Below are 14923 nucleotides of genomic sequence, written 5' to 3' on the forward strand. Positions count from 1 at the left end.
TTCAAAGAGCTACTTGAAAAGGTCAGAGCATGTGAGAACTGCAATTAATTCCAATGTGCAAAGGGCAATGTAGACGTTTTGGCTGCACATATAGTATCTTCTTATAGGACCATGACAAACTAATCACATTTAATTTAGATTTACTTCAAAAGTAACATAAGATTTGAGTCTTAAAGTATATTACCATCTAAATGTGAAGAAAAATGTTGAATGTTTAAATTTAAAAATAATAATGGTGGTACCTATCAAAGAAAGCACAAAGACAGGCATCTTAGTGAAGATTACACAAGGAATTAATACAGGCCATCATGTCAGCTGCATGTGTTTCTGTGCAGTAATCTACCTCAGGGTCTAATTGTCCTCCAAATCAGGGTACACAAAATGACATTTTAGTGATAATGATGTCCACGGTCAGTAGCAAAATTAGATCAACATTAACAACAAGAAATCCTTGACCACCATACTAACCAAGACAAGGACACAAGGAAAAGAAGATACAATTAGAAATCTTGTATTCATCTTTTAATGTGTCACCACAAAAACAAGGGAGATGACTCTGTAATCACAGGGTTATTAGGTAGTCTAGTGGTTAAAGCACTAGTTCTTCATCCCCCTAACATGGGTTCATGTCCCCTTGTTGGTGTAACGCAGTGATGTGACGGGTATGAGTCTACAAGCAGCATGAAATCAACTCACTCACAAACTGGAATCAACAAGTAGATAACTATGGATACATACCAACTTACAAGAAATGAAATTTGAAATACAGTTATAGTGAGATGACAGAGTCGACTGGTGTTATCAGCTGCTGTGTGACAATGATCTTGGTGTAAGCAGACTGTGTTGTGCAATCACATGGAATATGTCTCACCTGTGTCTGTCGGATCTGTGTCGAGGGTGTCCACCATAGCCTCCACATACTTGGTGAGCCTCTGTAGCTGGGGATCCTCCAGGTTCTTAGCCTTCAAGTTCCCTGAGAACGAGGAAGAGGAGAAGCAAATAGAAGGATGCTAGTTGTAAACTCATTCTAGGCAGGAAGACAATTCTCATCAGAATATATTTTTAAACTGACATAAAGGATCGAACACTTGATACTTTGGGGTGGTGGTGTTTTTTGGTGTTTGGAATTTGGGGCAAAAGAACAAAAAAAAAATCATCTGTCCTCAGATTGCATACCCCTCAAAATAAAACTGGCTGGACATGCTTGATGGCCTGAGGAGTGAGTGAGTGAGTATGGTTTTACGCTGCTTTTAACAATATTCCAGCAATATCAGAGTGGAGGACACCAGAAATGGGCTTCACACATTGTACCCTTGTCGGGAATCGAAACCCGGGTCCTCGGTGTGACGAGCGAACGCTTTAACCATTAGGCTACCCGACCGCCCCTTCCTTGAGGAAAAAGAGTCCAGCTTTCACATGTTCAGAGAAAATACTTGCCTGCTTGGAAGCAGTGACTGAAACATATCTTGAATCTAACAAAAACACCAGTGGTAAAGGTTAATACCCAGGATTCCTCAGACCGGTGCAACATTTGTCCACCTGTTTGATCCAGGATATTGCTTAAATAGAGCTAAACAAAATCACACTCACTCACTGATACACACTAAACCTTCTTACCACTTTTCACCAAATCACAGTTTAGAATTGATACAATCTACACTTACACATATACACACACTAAAATGGCAAGACATCAAATGACCAAGTTCTTTACAACTTGGAAGTCATTTTTATTTCATTTTGATTTTTCGCGAAAAACTTCAATATCTAAGAACTTAAAAGTGATTCAGAAAAAAACTATTTTCACCATGATGCACAATAATGCTCAAGCTTCTTTCTACAAAATATGAAAACTTTCATTATTATCTCAGCCCGAGGCTGATTGCTGGACATCAGAGAAGTTGTAAGTTTCCTGAGTGCTCCTGTGGTTTATTCTCTGACAATTATAGCTCAGTTTTATTACTGGGATGACTGTCAGTTTTGTAAGTCTCATCAAGATGTAATCTTTCATTTTCTGCACACAAAAGAATTGTTCATTTATTTGAAAAAAAACAGCCTTTATCTATGATGTCGCATTTATTAAACTTTTCTGCTAGAAAATATTTTGAAGCTGTTGTTGTTCAGTATTAGAAGATCTCATGCAGAAAGAAACGTAGCTAACAATCTTCCATGACTGAAGCACAAAGAAGTGATAATCGGTGATATTATGTCTAGTAGACATTGCAGCAAAAAGTTTACAGGGGAAATAATTTGAATCAATTGAAATAAGTCTGAAACAGTAGAAAGAAAGAAAAACTTTCAGAGAGAATCTTTACTTCTAAATATGAAAAGTATTTTCAACATGAGAATACAAGCAGATATGACAATATTGTACACTTTGTTTTTACATCCAAATAATTGATAACACTGCTTGTAAGAAATAATCAGTATTTGGGCTACTGAATATAGTATTGTAATTTTTAAGAAATTATTAAAATATTATTTGACACAGATAACCTATATTATCAAAACAACTTGATTACCTTGTGATAAACTTCCCCCACATTTACCTCAAAATAATTGATAACACTGCTTATAAGAAACAATCAGTATTTGGGCTATTGAATATTGTATTGTGATTTTTAAGAAATTATTAGAATATTATTTGACAGAGATAACAATAGCATCAAAACAACTTGATTGCCTTGTGATAAACTTCCTTGTGATAAAATTCTTCAGAAATAATCCATTATAATCTATTGTTGTTAGCAAACTGATGGATATTTGAACTACACCCCCCTGCTTTCGACTGAGCTCCTAAATAAAATGTGGATTAAATATTTTTAAACTTGAAGGTAGGAAACCTATTAAATTGTTGTGATGCAACCATGTTGTTCAAGCCCGTTTATTCAACACCCCACTGTGCTTGAATAATTGCATGATGGGATATAATTCATTCACCATTTTTTCTCGAAATATTGACAGAGACCCAATGTGGTGACTTTGCTCATGCAGAAAATAATTCTGCCGCTGATATGTTGTGGGGCATAGGCTTCCTGTGGGCTTTCCAGTTCACCAAGAGAAAATAATACTCCCTTGAAAAAATCGGCGGATGAATTTGACAGAAACTCAACGGTTTGACAGCATTCCAATACACTAATTTATCATACAAGCCCAATAGATTCTCAACATTACTCCACAATGGTGACCAATGTCGATAGTTGCGTCCTCCAATGTGATTGGTCGATACACATTTCAGTGACAGTCACACATTTCGGACATCGCCAGACTCCTGCTCCCAGTCTCCAGGGATGAGAATAAAAATGATTTAATCTTTCAAAGATTGATTTAAAGAAAGGAGAATTTGAAAATTGCCACTACTTGTCATATCCTGCAAATGTTTATTGAAAGACCAAGGCGTGTGGTAATTGGCTGGATGATGGACATGAAATTCTCCTCAAAGGATAAGATTACACTGATATTGTTGCCGGGCACAACCCAGTAAACAGCCGGGATTTAAATCACTCACTTCCCAGTTTGTTTCATTTACTGCACATGCTACAACCACAAAACACTTAATTCAAAATCACATACTCTTTATCTGTTGAATATTCATGAGCTTTATGCAAAAGACCATTTCTTCTATCAAATTCCATGCAATATTCTTGAAGTTTTAATACAATATTTGAAAAGAAAAAATACAGATAAAACACAATAAGTTTTCGTCAGTTTGGAACTAGATAACCAAATAATTTCAATACCATATTTACATATATTAACAAAATTAATATTAATATAAAAGTATATAATTCAAATAAAATGCATTGAATAAATCATATTAAACTAAACAACTCAAATCTGTAAAATCTAAAGCACTAAACATATTCTAGCAAAGTAAGTAAAGATAATATGTTTTACAAAGGGCAAAAGCTTAATGGTGTAGAACTACACAGTTATATCCAAGCAGGTGTTGTGAAAGGCCACTGTTGTGATGGCAGCAGGTGAGATATGTCCTCACTTGCACACAACATGGAATGAGAGCAGGCCTGGGCCAAGAGGAGGCCCTTTTGCACCCAGATTGTCAGGATGTCAGTTGCAGAGTTATCTCTCCTTACCTAACACATGCCTCCATGGATAAATGAAATCTGCCACTTGGGAAAACAAAAAGAAGGGAAGGGTTGGGGATGTTTCTTAATGAGAAACCTTATTTTGTTCATGGCTTTGTGGGTGTGATATGAAGGTACTGTACCACCAGCCTACCCTACCATTTGTACTCCTCATGACTCCTCCTCACCTTCAAGCAGACCTTCCAGCGTCTTCTCATCCGGTGGTGAAATTGAAAGGATATCTGCACCCTGAACACTTTCCGAATCTTCCCTGACAGGTTCAGCTGGAGCATCTGTAAAACATGGAAATCATCACAGAATTAATATATCATAGCTATGTTGTTTGCTGATAAATATATCTTAGCTATGTTGTTTGCTGAAAAATATATCTTAGCTATGTTGTTTGCTGATAAATATATCTTAGCTATGCCTGTTGAATACTCGTTTATTTCATTGTCTGGTCTGAAGGTAAATTAGAAATCTTGTCAGTGTCAGAGTATAAATTGTGATTTAAGAGTAAATGTCTTATTTCCTGTCTATATAATCATGTGCATAAAATCAATACTAATTAAGGTGCTAAAAATAATAGTGTACATTGTTACAAAGTTTCTAACTGCTGATTTTGTATACAGGCTAACATATCAAGAATAAATATCATTTTCATTTTCTAAAATATTTTTGTGAACAAACATTTACAAATAATGCCCACAGAAAGAAATTCCTACAAAATTTCATTTCTATTATATCTAATCCCATGTTCTCGTGCTGTATAATAGACACTCTATCAACCCTGTTTTATATTCAAATCAAAATTTTCAATGATATATTTGTTTCATGTCATTTTTTGTATCTATGTGGGGTTTTTTAGGCATGCTGGCTCCTAGACAGCCCTACTGGCTATTGCTTCAAAGTCTGACAAAGCCCTTCCACGATGGGGTAATCTTTTATTTCTATGGCAACCAAAGTTTAAGAAGACAGTCGCAGTGGCAAGAAAAAAATCGAAGAAAAAACTCAATAACAAATTTTCTGATGCAGTTACACAGAAAATTTCACAAGAAACCAATGACCAATTTGTTTGAAATTAAAATGTAACCACTTCCAATTTGACATTAACCTAATAAACCCTTGGTATGGCAATGAATTGGAAAACTAGCATGATTACTTGCTGGTTGAAACAAGTTCTTTCTGTGACACGAGAAATGCAGAAAAGAGGGATGCACAAGTTTCCAAAACTCAAAAGGAGAAAAAAAGTTATAAAATTTCATTCGCCTCAGACAAATTGGTATCTTCTAGACTCAGCTTCCGAAGCACCTTGAGGGTTGGTATGCTAAGAAGAGATGCTAATATCTTCCACACGACTAGTAATAGTGGCACTCCAATCGTGAACTGAAACATACCTGCACTGGAGTCAAGCCCTAGGCTGTCGTCTTTTCCTGAATCAGAATTTTCAAGGAGCTTGGTAGCTTCGTTAGCAGGAGCTGTAATTTGTAATATGCAGAAAAGGGAAAATCAGAGCACAATTTGTGAAATGGACTCAGAAACGAAACCTTGAAAATCTCGCCGCAATTTGCACCAATTAAAGGTCATCGCTAACATGGCCGACCAAGAGTAACTTCCTCTCGTTAAAATGGCAACCCTAATTTGGGATCAATTCGAAAAGAGAAAATTGGGGAATTTTTTAACGAAATGATACCCCCTAATTTGGTATCATCAGCGACTCACATTTAAGAAAAGACCATTAATTCAAAAAGTTTTCCCAACTTCAACATGAAAAATATTTCAATTTCAAAATTCAAACAGATCGAGGTGCAAAAAGCTGTGAATTCGTCTTTTATTATTAATCCACTTAAATTTGCAAAGATCAAACAGATAAGGATATCATGAGAAGAAAATTTGCAATTTGAGAAATTGATGCTTTAAAGAAATCTTCGTGAATAATATGTTTTGCATTTTAATTCAATAATTGGTTCTTTTATTAAAAGTCATGTCAAAATTGTTCAAAGAAGGCAATCAAATTCATGTGAAATATTATATTCTTAACACTTCTAGTCAGAAATGTGATATATAATTCATATTCCATGATATGGTTCAAAAATATAAATTAAACACTGGCTTGTCAAAAAAAAGAAAAACGAGCATTTCATGCATTTGTAATATTCTTGTGTAATCAAACTGTAATTATCCCCATCTATACTGCCAGTATTCTCAACATTTGTGTCCTCTATTACATTTGTAAAATTAGCTTAAAATGAGAAAAACAGTTGACCAGGTGTTTCTTTTCATAACCTTCCATGACCTTCACTATTGAGAAATGTAACGTGATCAAAATCTTTTTGCCTTTATTACCATGCGTAATATCTCAAAACAAATTGTTGCATTCATATTACAATGACATGATTTTACTATCTTATCAAATGTTATTTGTTTTTCGAAATTCTTATACTTCATGAAAAAATAATAAATCATTCAAAATTCAGTTATCTCTTTGAGTAAAAAACTTGTATAAGTGAAAATCTTGTATAAACCTCCTTGACAGATAATATTTCCAGCACTCATTTCTTTACACAAATCTAAAGTCTTGCTTAAATTTTCATATCACAAAAGTTTCCATATTTCTAAAAAAAACACACACCATTATTGTCCATGCCTTCAGCATCCATCTGAGGTCCTAGGGATTCTGGTTCCATGGGGGGATAACTCATTTGTTCTGTTCCCAAGACATCAGGGGCATCACTGATGATAGTTTCTGGACTGGCAGTTTCCTCAATGTAGTCAGGAGTTCCGTAATCCCCAAGTCCAAGATCCTGCTCCGACAGTTCCTTCTCCTGTCCGGTTCCTGCCATACGTTCCAGAGCCAACAGATACTGAGCCATTTTGTAAGAATCCTCTTCTGACTGTGATTCCTGCTGAGGAACATCCTGAAGGTAAGCCATTTCACCTCCTGAAGTATCAGACATCCCAAGAGGGGTGAGGTAGTTTCGAGGATTGGTTTCTTCTTCCATGTACGGGTCACGTTTATACTGCCCTTTGGAAGCGTCGAAATACTTGTGAATGTTAACAAACTCATCCCTCTTATCAGAACTTGGAATGAGAGAATCCATATCTGCCTGACTTAGTCCCTCAGCAGATGCTTGGAGACGGTGGCCATCTTGAAAGTCCATAAGTTTTTGTAATACTGTTGCAATTTCTTCTTTAACATTTTCAGAGTATGAGTTAGGTTGCGATAAAGCTTCTTCGCACCAAAGACTATCAAATGTTTCACCCTGGGCAAAAGCTAGCAGTAGATTTTGTAAAGAACACTGTGTATAAGCATCTTTCCAGGTAAACCCTTTCCTTATGAGAAGCCATATTTGATCTTCTAACTGCTCTAGCTGATGTGTTGTCAGACGGAACTCAAACTCTCCCTCGGAGATCTCACGGTATTGTAGAGACTCACAGCTGCCAAAAAGCTGATCTGGAAACAAAAGTGAAATATTAATATTATAAAGAACAGCCATTATAAATGACTCAAGTCTGTGTGTTTAATATATATGTATACAATTGGAGACAATGTAATATCATAATTCACTTGAAAAAAAGACATCTTTGTAAAAGTGAAAGTTAATTGTCTTGTAGTGTATAGTTCCTTGCACGCAATATGTGATCATGTAACAATTTTCTCTTGCTTGGTTGTATAATTCATGTTTTACAAATATTAATTCATTTAAAGCCGATATCTTAGATAATATAGTGCGCTGTCAAGGCCACATGACACAGTGTTTAGCAATATTATACAAAAATATGCTGGACTGATTTATGAGATTATTATGGAAATTAATGCACTGGAAGATCATGTAGCATACAAGGTATATTCTAAAATACAACAACAAAGATATACGTATCACATTGTTGTTGCTGTTGCTGTTGTTGTTGTTGTTGTTGTTGTTGTTCAAAATCAGAAACATTGAAATTTGACATTTTACATCATAATGATGTCAAAATTAAAAAGACAAATCTTAAAAACATCTAATATGATAACAGTTTTAAAAGATAGACACAAGTGTACTCGCATCTTGTTTTCCAAATTCAGAGGAAAATATTCTCTCAAATTGTTCAAAGATCCAAACAATTTACATCATTCTTTCTGCATATATTTATACCTAATACTAGCACTGAACTCCATTTCTAGAGAAAAAGCAAGCCCTGTCTCCTACAGGAGTGCAAGGAGGAGATTTGGGCACTCTCAAAAAGACAAGAAGCTTAGCAAAATGTCATGGACGGAAATCTCCAGTTTTAAGGAGCAGAGAACTGGGAAATGTTGAGTCCGAAAGGGATCGGAAACAATTTTCCTACTCGTTCACCTGCTTCCGTCGCGGAGATGGTTTCCTGTCCGAATAATGACATGGTAGTTATAGTTGTCTTAAAAAACAGCCCTAATATGGAGGACAGTGCAGCGGGGATGCTGATTAAGAATGGCTTGCACAGTACAGCAAATGACAACGAAAGAGTAGACTCTACTCCAAATAGCTTAATTATGTTCAAGTTACATTATCTCATAATAGGAATATCAACAAAAATAAGAGTGCTGTCATTTCCTATTAGGTACAGTATCATGGTGGCCATCTTGGTTGTAATCAAGTCAGTATTGTCTATTTCAGTAGATGGAAAGCCGAAAAGGAAGAAGGCATGTACAAAATGGTAACCTTGTTCATCGCAATTAGTGCTTGCAAAATTGCATTACTTTGTTGATCGTGATATTTCAATGAGGATAATTAAAATTAAACTTAATTTACCGGGTAGTAATGTTAAAGACGTACGTTCAAAGAAATCATTCTAATGGAAGAAGGTAATGTATTACACTTGAATCAAGAATTACTTTGATCAAGAATTCTCCTTTAAGATCACCAAAAGATGACTAACACCCCAAGGTCATAAGATCCATTTTTAAATTGTTGTATGAAATGTGAGACTATCCACCTTTGGACAAATAACAGATGCAGTTAAACAAAATACAATATGTTATTAGCAAAGGGACGAAAAAGATTCAACTCTTAGAAATATTCAATAAGATCCAATTAAAATTGCAACGTGATGCAAAAACATATCGACAAACACGCAAACATAACTTGCATATTTATTTAATGGTGACAACATTGTTCCAGAGATGTGATTATCTCCTAAAAATGCCAGAGGTCTCGTCCAATACCAAAATATGAAAACACATTGTGTGTGTAAATGTAATGCCATCTGATCTTGTAAAAATAACTATAAATAATTGGTGGGGAGCGTATTATGTCAGGCTGTTAGAAGACGGATAATTAGTAGAAACAAAATAAGCTTAGACGTGTTACTATCATGCTTTCATCACGCGCTAAGATGACCAGAATGCCAGCGGGGGTATGCCAGTAACGCGCGCAGAGAAGATAATTTACAGATTCGATGCTGAGAGTTTTCGGCCTCAATTAGTGCTTCGAATCTTTCCTTTTCTTGGCAAAAATGTCTCTGCTGAGGGGCCATTACTGGGGAGGCCATAGAGCAGCAACGCTAGAGCTCCTAGCACTGTAACGAGAGCGGGATCTGCCTACATTTGTCAAAGCCACGACTTGCGGCCATAACGGTATTAAGGTTCATTAAGTCGAGGTTTCGCCCGTCTTCGTATGGGGTGACAGCAGGCCCGATCGTCGCCATGGAAGTCTTTGGTGGTAGCGGAAATTATAGTTCTCTTTCCTACTCCCTGCTTGACAAGGGTTCAGCCCTACTAATTAGTCCACTATGTCCCCTTAATGCGTATAGTCACACAGTTTCTTACCCGCTCACACCACAAACTGGTGTTCCAGGCAGGAAATGAAAGAACAGAATCAATTTTTTTCATGCTTGATATGCTGAAACACCTCTCAAATATCTTCAAACACAGATTGTAGCTTGTGGGTTGATAATGTATTAGGTTTGACATTTTAACACTAAACCAACAAATAAGAATTTCATGTTACAAAAACCTCTCTTTTTAACATGTAAATATTGAAGATATGCTTTGAATCAATGTACCATGGTACTGTAAGTATCTACTTTTGAGTAATTATTTAACATGTAAGGATTAATCTAAAACCCTTCAAATTTCAAAAGTTTTTGGAAGACTATGAGAATCAAATATGCATGAAAACATCCCAAATCTTTTTCTTTAACAAAACATTGCATGCCACAAACATACAGTGCATTACTCCATAAGTTAACACAAATAGAATTTTTTAAAATACAAACACCTTTTCTTTCAATTTGATTCCCAAGATATAATTTATTACAAGCAGGGACCAATAATGTCTTTGTATAGAAACAGCCATGAAAAGATGTGGTGGTGCCTTTAAGAGCAGAGTACCAAATCCCCATGTTTAGATTTAGCCTAGACATTTCCAGATTCTCATCCATCTCCATGGCAACAAGATTCAGCGTAAAGGTCACACATTTGAAGACCTGTCACAGGGATGAGATTCCCTACCGTAGTCACAGAAATAATTAGCTGTCCTCGAGTATCGTTCTTATGGCATTGTCACATCCAATGTGAGACAGTACGTAGTGTATCTCTCCCTGTAGAACCAAGATAAATTAGCACTTCAAGTCATATTTCTTGTCGCTGTACAAAAGGATTTGCAATAACCATTGTTCAGTGGGTTTTTGTAGTTTCAATAGTTTCAACATAAATAAATCACAGTAACTGTTCTCAATTCCGATTGTTTCTGTACATGCTTGGCAAGGTGTTTAATTTCTTGAAGTTTAGTATTTGAAAAATGATTTACAATTGGCCACGTAGATTTTAGTAAAATGAATTAAGTGAGTTTCTGATTGCAAAACAATGACATTGTTCAAAATAATAACAATACATAAATAAATACTGGCTTTTAAAATAATTACTGAATGAAATGTCTTCTGTAAATTCGTCTTTTTTTATAACATATTTACTATTAGCGAAATTAGTGCATTTGATGCAATATCATGACTAAAAATAACTATCATCATTAATTAGATATTTCAATTCACAGTCACACAAACAATTACCTCTCACTTCATTGGGTCTGATTTGCAAATAAAGAATGGTTCAATATCTGCAAAATATTACCCTCTGTCAACACCAAATTCTGTCTCCTTGTGGCTTCCTGTCAAGACCAGGAGTTTCATACTTGTGCTGCAGTTCAATTCAAGTCCTGAGATGTAATGTCCCATACATTCTGTTGTTTAATAATTCAAGTCCTGAGATGTAATGTCCCATACATTCTGTTGTTTAATAATTCAAGTCCTGAGATGTAATGTCCCATACATTCTGTTGTTTATTAATTCAAGTCCTGAGATGTAATGTCCCATACATTCTGTTGTTTAATAATTCAAGTCCTGAGATGTAATGTCCCATACATTCTGTTGTTTAATAATTCAAGTCCTGAGATGTAATGTCCCATACATTCTGTTGTTTAATAATTCAAGTCCTGAGATGTAATGTCCCATACATTCTGTTGTTTATTAATTCAAGTCCTGAGATGTAATGTCCCATACATTCTGTTGTTTATTAATTCAAGTCCTGAGATGTAATGTCCCATACATTCTGTTGTTTAATAATTCAAGTCCTGAGATGTAATGTCCCATACATTCTGTTGTTTAATAATTCAAGTCCTGAGATGTAATGTCCCATACATTCTGTTGTTTAATAATTCAAGTCCTGAGATGTAATGTCCCATACATTCTGTTGTTTAATAATTCAAGTCCTGAGATGTAATGTCCCATACATTCTGTTGTTTTATAATTCGTGCCCTGAACACATTTAGGCTGTCATGTTACATATATTACGAAATATGTTCTAATTTAGGCTGTGAATACATTTCAGTTGTCATGTTTTATTTAATAAGTTGTTACGCGAGTAACGCGATGTTTGAATTCATGCCCTTAACAAATTCAAGTTGTCATTTCACATTTGATAAGTTGCCAAGTAAGTAGTGCCATATATATTTGGGTGTGTTCCAAGTCATAACCGAACAGATGACTCATCAATTTGCCTAAATATCATGTTGCAATAATCCTGTCACTGTCTTAACCTGAGTACATGATACTAAAATATTTTTTCCTAAAACAATACATCTTCATATTGTCATTCTGCTTCCATAGTCCTTCAACATGGAATAGAAGTTGAAAATGTAAATCCAATCACAGCTGATTTGGGAAAGAAAGGAAATACATTGAAATACTAGTTCCTTGATTGCCATGTAATAAGGGGCTTCACATGTAGGCAGTGAATATATATTATGATGGGCTGAGAGCAAGTCCAGCTGAGGTTTCCTTCACTAGTTACAATGGGTGTTTTCTGACACTCTGCTTCCTCTACAGTGTATCTGCAGGGCATGGAAACATGAGCTGTTTGACTGTGAGCTGCAAAACAATACCCGCAACCAACACCTCGTCCCTCGGGCCCCCATGGTGACAAAGATCATATCAGAAGAACATTGGGTACAAGGCACGAACATTGGGTACAAGGCTCGAACATGGGGTACAAGGCATGAACATGGGGTACAAGGCACGAACATGGGGTACAAGGCATGAACATGGAGTACAAGGCATGAACATGGGGTACAAGGCATGAACATGGGGTACAAGGCACGAACATGGGGTACAAGGCACGAACATGGGGTACAAGGCAACAACATGGGGTACAAGGCACGAACATGGGGTACAAGGCACGAACATGGGGTACAAGGCACGAACATGGGGTACATGAGGATTACTACCTGTGGCATACTTCACTTGCTTTGCAAGAATTTTTGTTACTGCACATCTTCAGAAGCCAGTTATACAAGCTAGATTGATGAAAGACACTCTACAGCACCCTGAACATTGAGTATTTCATACCAGAAAAGGTAGACAATAAGCAACAAAAATAAAATCATAAACAATGACCAATTACACTCAGATTTTGAAGTAATGATTATGAAATGGTATCTTAATAACCACAACCTACACTTTCCATAATGATTACACTGAATGTCCCGTAACAGATCAGGGTAAGATGAGGTGAGGTGAGGTGAGGTGCACCAAACAAATGTTCTCATCAACATATGTTTTAGGACATGTACACCATGTTCTCTTTCAAACTTGTAGTACGAAAGTACCCTCTGAATTATATGTACAAGTACGCTAATATTGAGACCATGACTTTTGTAACAAAGGTACACAAAATTGATCAGACATAAGTACAAATCAAACAGTTCACCCATGGGGATAATTATTGATGAATAAATGACCCCAAAATATGAAACTTTTGCCATGGATTAAGTATTTCTTCCTGGGGTTTATGTCCAATCTGGAAGGTCAACATACCACATGATGATATTTTCCTTTCATCAGAATCCCAGTCACATAACTCTTTCTCCGATTGTTCAGACTAATATCCAAGGATTTCAGACTAATATCATTTATTACTCTTCTAGGTTTACATTTTGGATTTCGGATTCGGAGATCCTTAAAATTACAATCCTGTATATATCTGTTTCTTCAGTCAACAACACTGAAATAAAACCTCATCCCTCGTGACTGATAAACATATGCTTTACAAAAAGAACAAGCAAAGTTTCCTTTCATAAACTTTAAAACTCAGAACTTTGTACTGATTCAACATGAGGACTGCTAGTGTTGACATATGCATGGTTTCTGGAATCAATAGCTTCTGAGGCATCTACAGTACTGTCAGATTCTGTCAGGAGAGCCTTTCATCATTAAAGCTTTGTTACTTCACCAATTTTCTTAAGAATTATTCTTCTTCTTTCTCAAATTATTAACATCGTATGACAGTAATTTCCTCAGTCAGACAAATCTCATTCTGCTTAAAATCATCAAAGTATTTTTAGACAAAAAATCAAAGTTTATCTTACGAATACCCTGCATGAGTTTTGAATTAGCTTAATATGTTCCTCTTCACCTGGCTAAAGACCGCCTAGGGGTTGTTTTTCTATATTTCGGAAATAAGCTCGCTGGAGACTATGCTCCCCGCGGCTTGTCAAAGTCTGACCATCAGTGAGTCGTGAAATATGCAGTTTTAGTTCTTCCTACCAATTCCTTCACCAACCCAAAATATAGCTACTTTGGTAATTACTCTTGTTTCATCTGATTCTCTTCTTCATCATTAAACGGATGCAATATCCTCACAAAAAGATCTTATGCAGAGATGTATCTGATGTCGACTTTCAAGATCATGGAGCTCCCCATTCAATCCACATACTGTGCAGCTGTGTGAACAGCATATCAACAAGGAGACCCCCTCTCAACCGTTGACATATTCAGTTTCAAACTTTACACAGTATTTATTCAAACTAAATCAGCCTGCTAAGGAACAAAGCTTTTTATGTATCATTGACTACAGAAAATAATCATGTGATATTTGACTTTTAAATATTTTTTTTATTTATAAAGGTTTCTTTGTTTCTGTGATTTATGATTCATGATTCATGATTGTAGTGAAAATAACAGTTCCTTAAGAATTCTTTTAAAGATGATTAATGTCCGTGCTGCCAACATTCTTTTTATATATTTTGTAAACCATATTTCATAACTGTCTATTCAGAATTATGTTTAGCCTGTGTAAACTTTGTCTGCACACTACCACAGCATCATGCATGGGCAAGCACTCTATACGTCTATGATACATGGCATCCTTCACTCAAAAGTATCTCACATGAAATATCTGCTATTAAAGGTCAATGTGTTTGATTGAAATCATGAAACAGCTCATCGGCTATGCATGAAATTCTTATATGGACACACAGCAATTCACCTTTGATATAGTATCTATAATTTTTATACACAAATAAAGATTTCTATAGAACTTCTAC

General features: G+C 35.8%; 1 protein-coding gene across 1 annotated transcript in view; it reads right to left on the reverse strand.

Annotated features, from left to right (window-relative positions):
- The window catches only part of LOC124120940 (receptor-type tyrosine-protein phosphatase N2-like), a 251353-nt gene that overhangs the window by 151857 nt on the left and 84573 nt on the right, over positions 1-14923 (reverse strand). Inside the window, exons 3-6 of the mRNA XM_046483855.2 lie at positions 6718-7539; positions 5483-5563; positions 4274-4378; positions 872-973 (exon numbers count right to left, since the gene is read on the reverse strand). Of these exons, the coding sequence (XP_046339811.1) occupies positions 872-973; positions 4274-4378; positions 5483-5563; positions 6718-7539 (1110 nt within the window). The remainder of the gene's footprint in view (positions 1-871; positions 974-4273; positions 4379-5482; positions 5564-6717; positions 7540-14923) is intronic.

The sequence above is a fragment of the Haliotis rufescens genome, unplaced genomic scaffold (assembly GCF_023055435.1).
Source record: "Haliotis rufescens isolate VD_foot unplaced genomic scaffold, xgHalRufe1.0.p SCAF_10, whole genome shotgun sequence".
Taxonomy (NCBI): domain Eukaryota; kingdom Metazoa; phylum Mollusca; class Gastropoda; order Lepetellida; family Haliotidae; genus Haliotis; species Haliotis rufescens.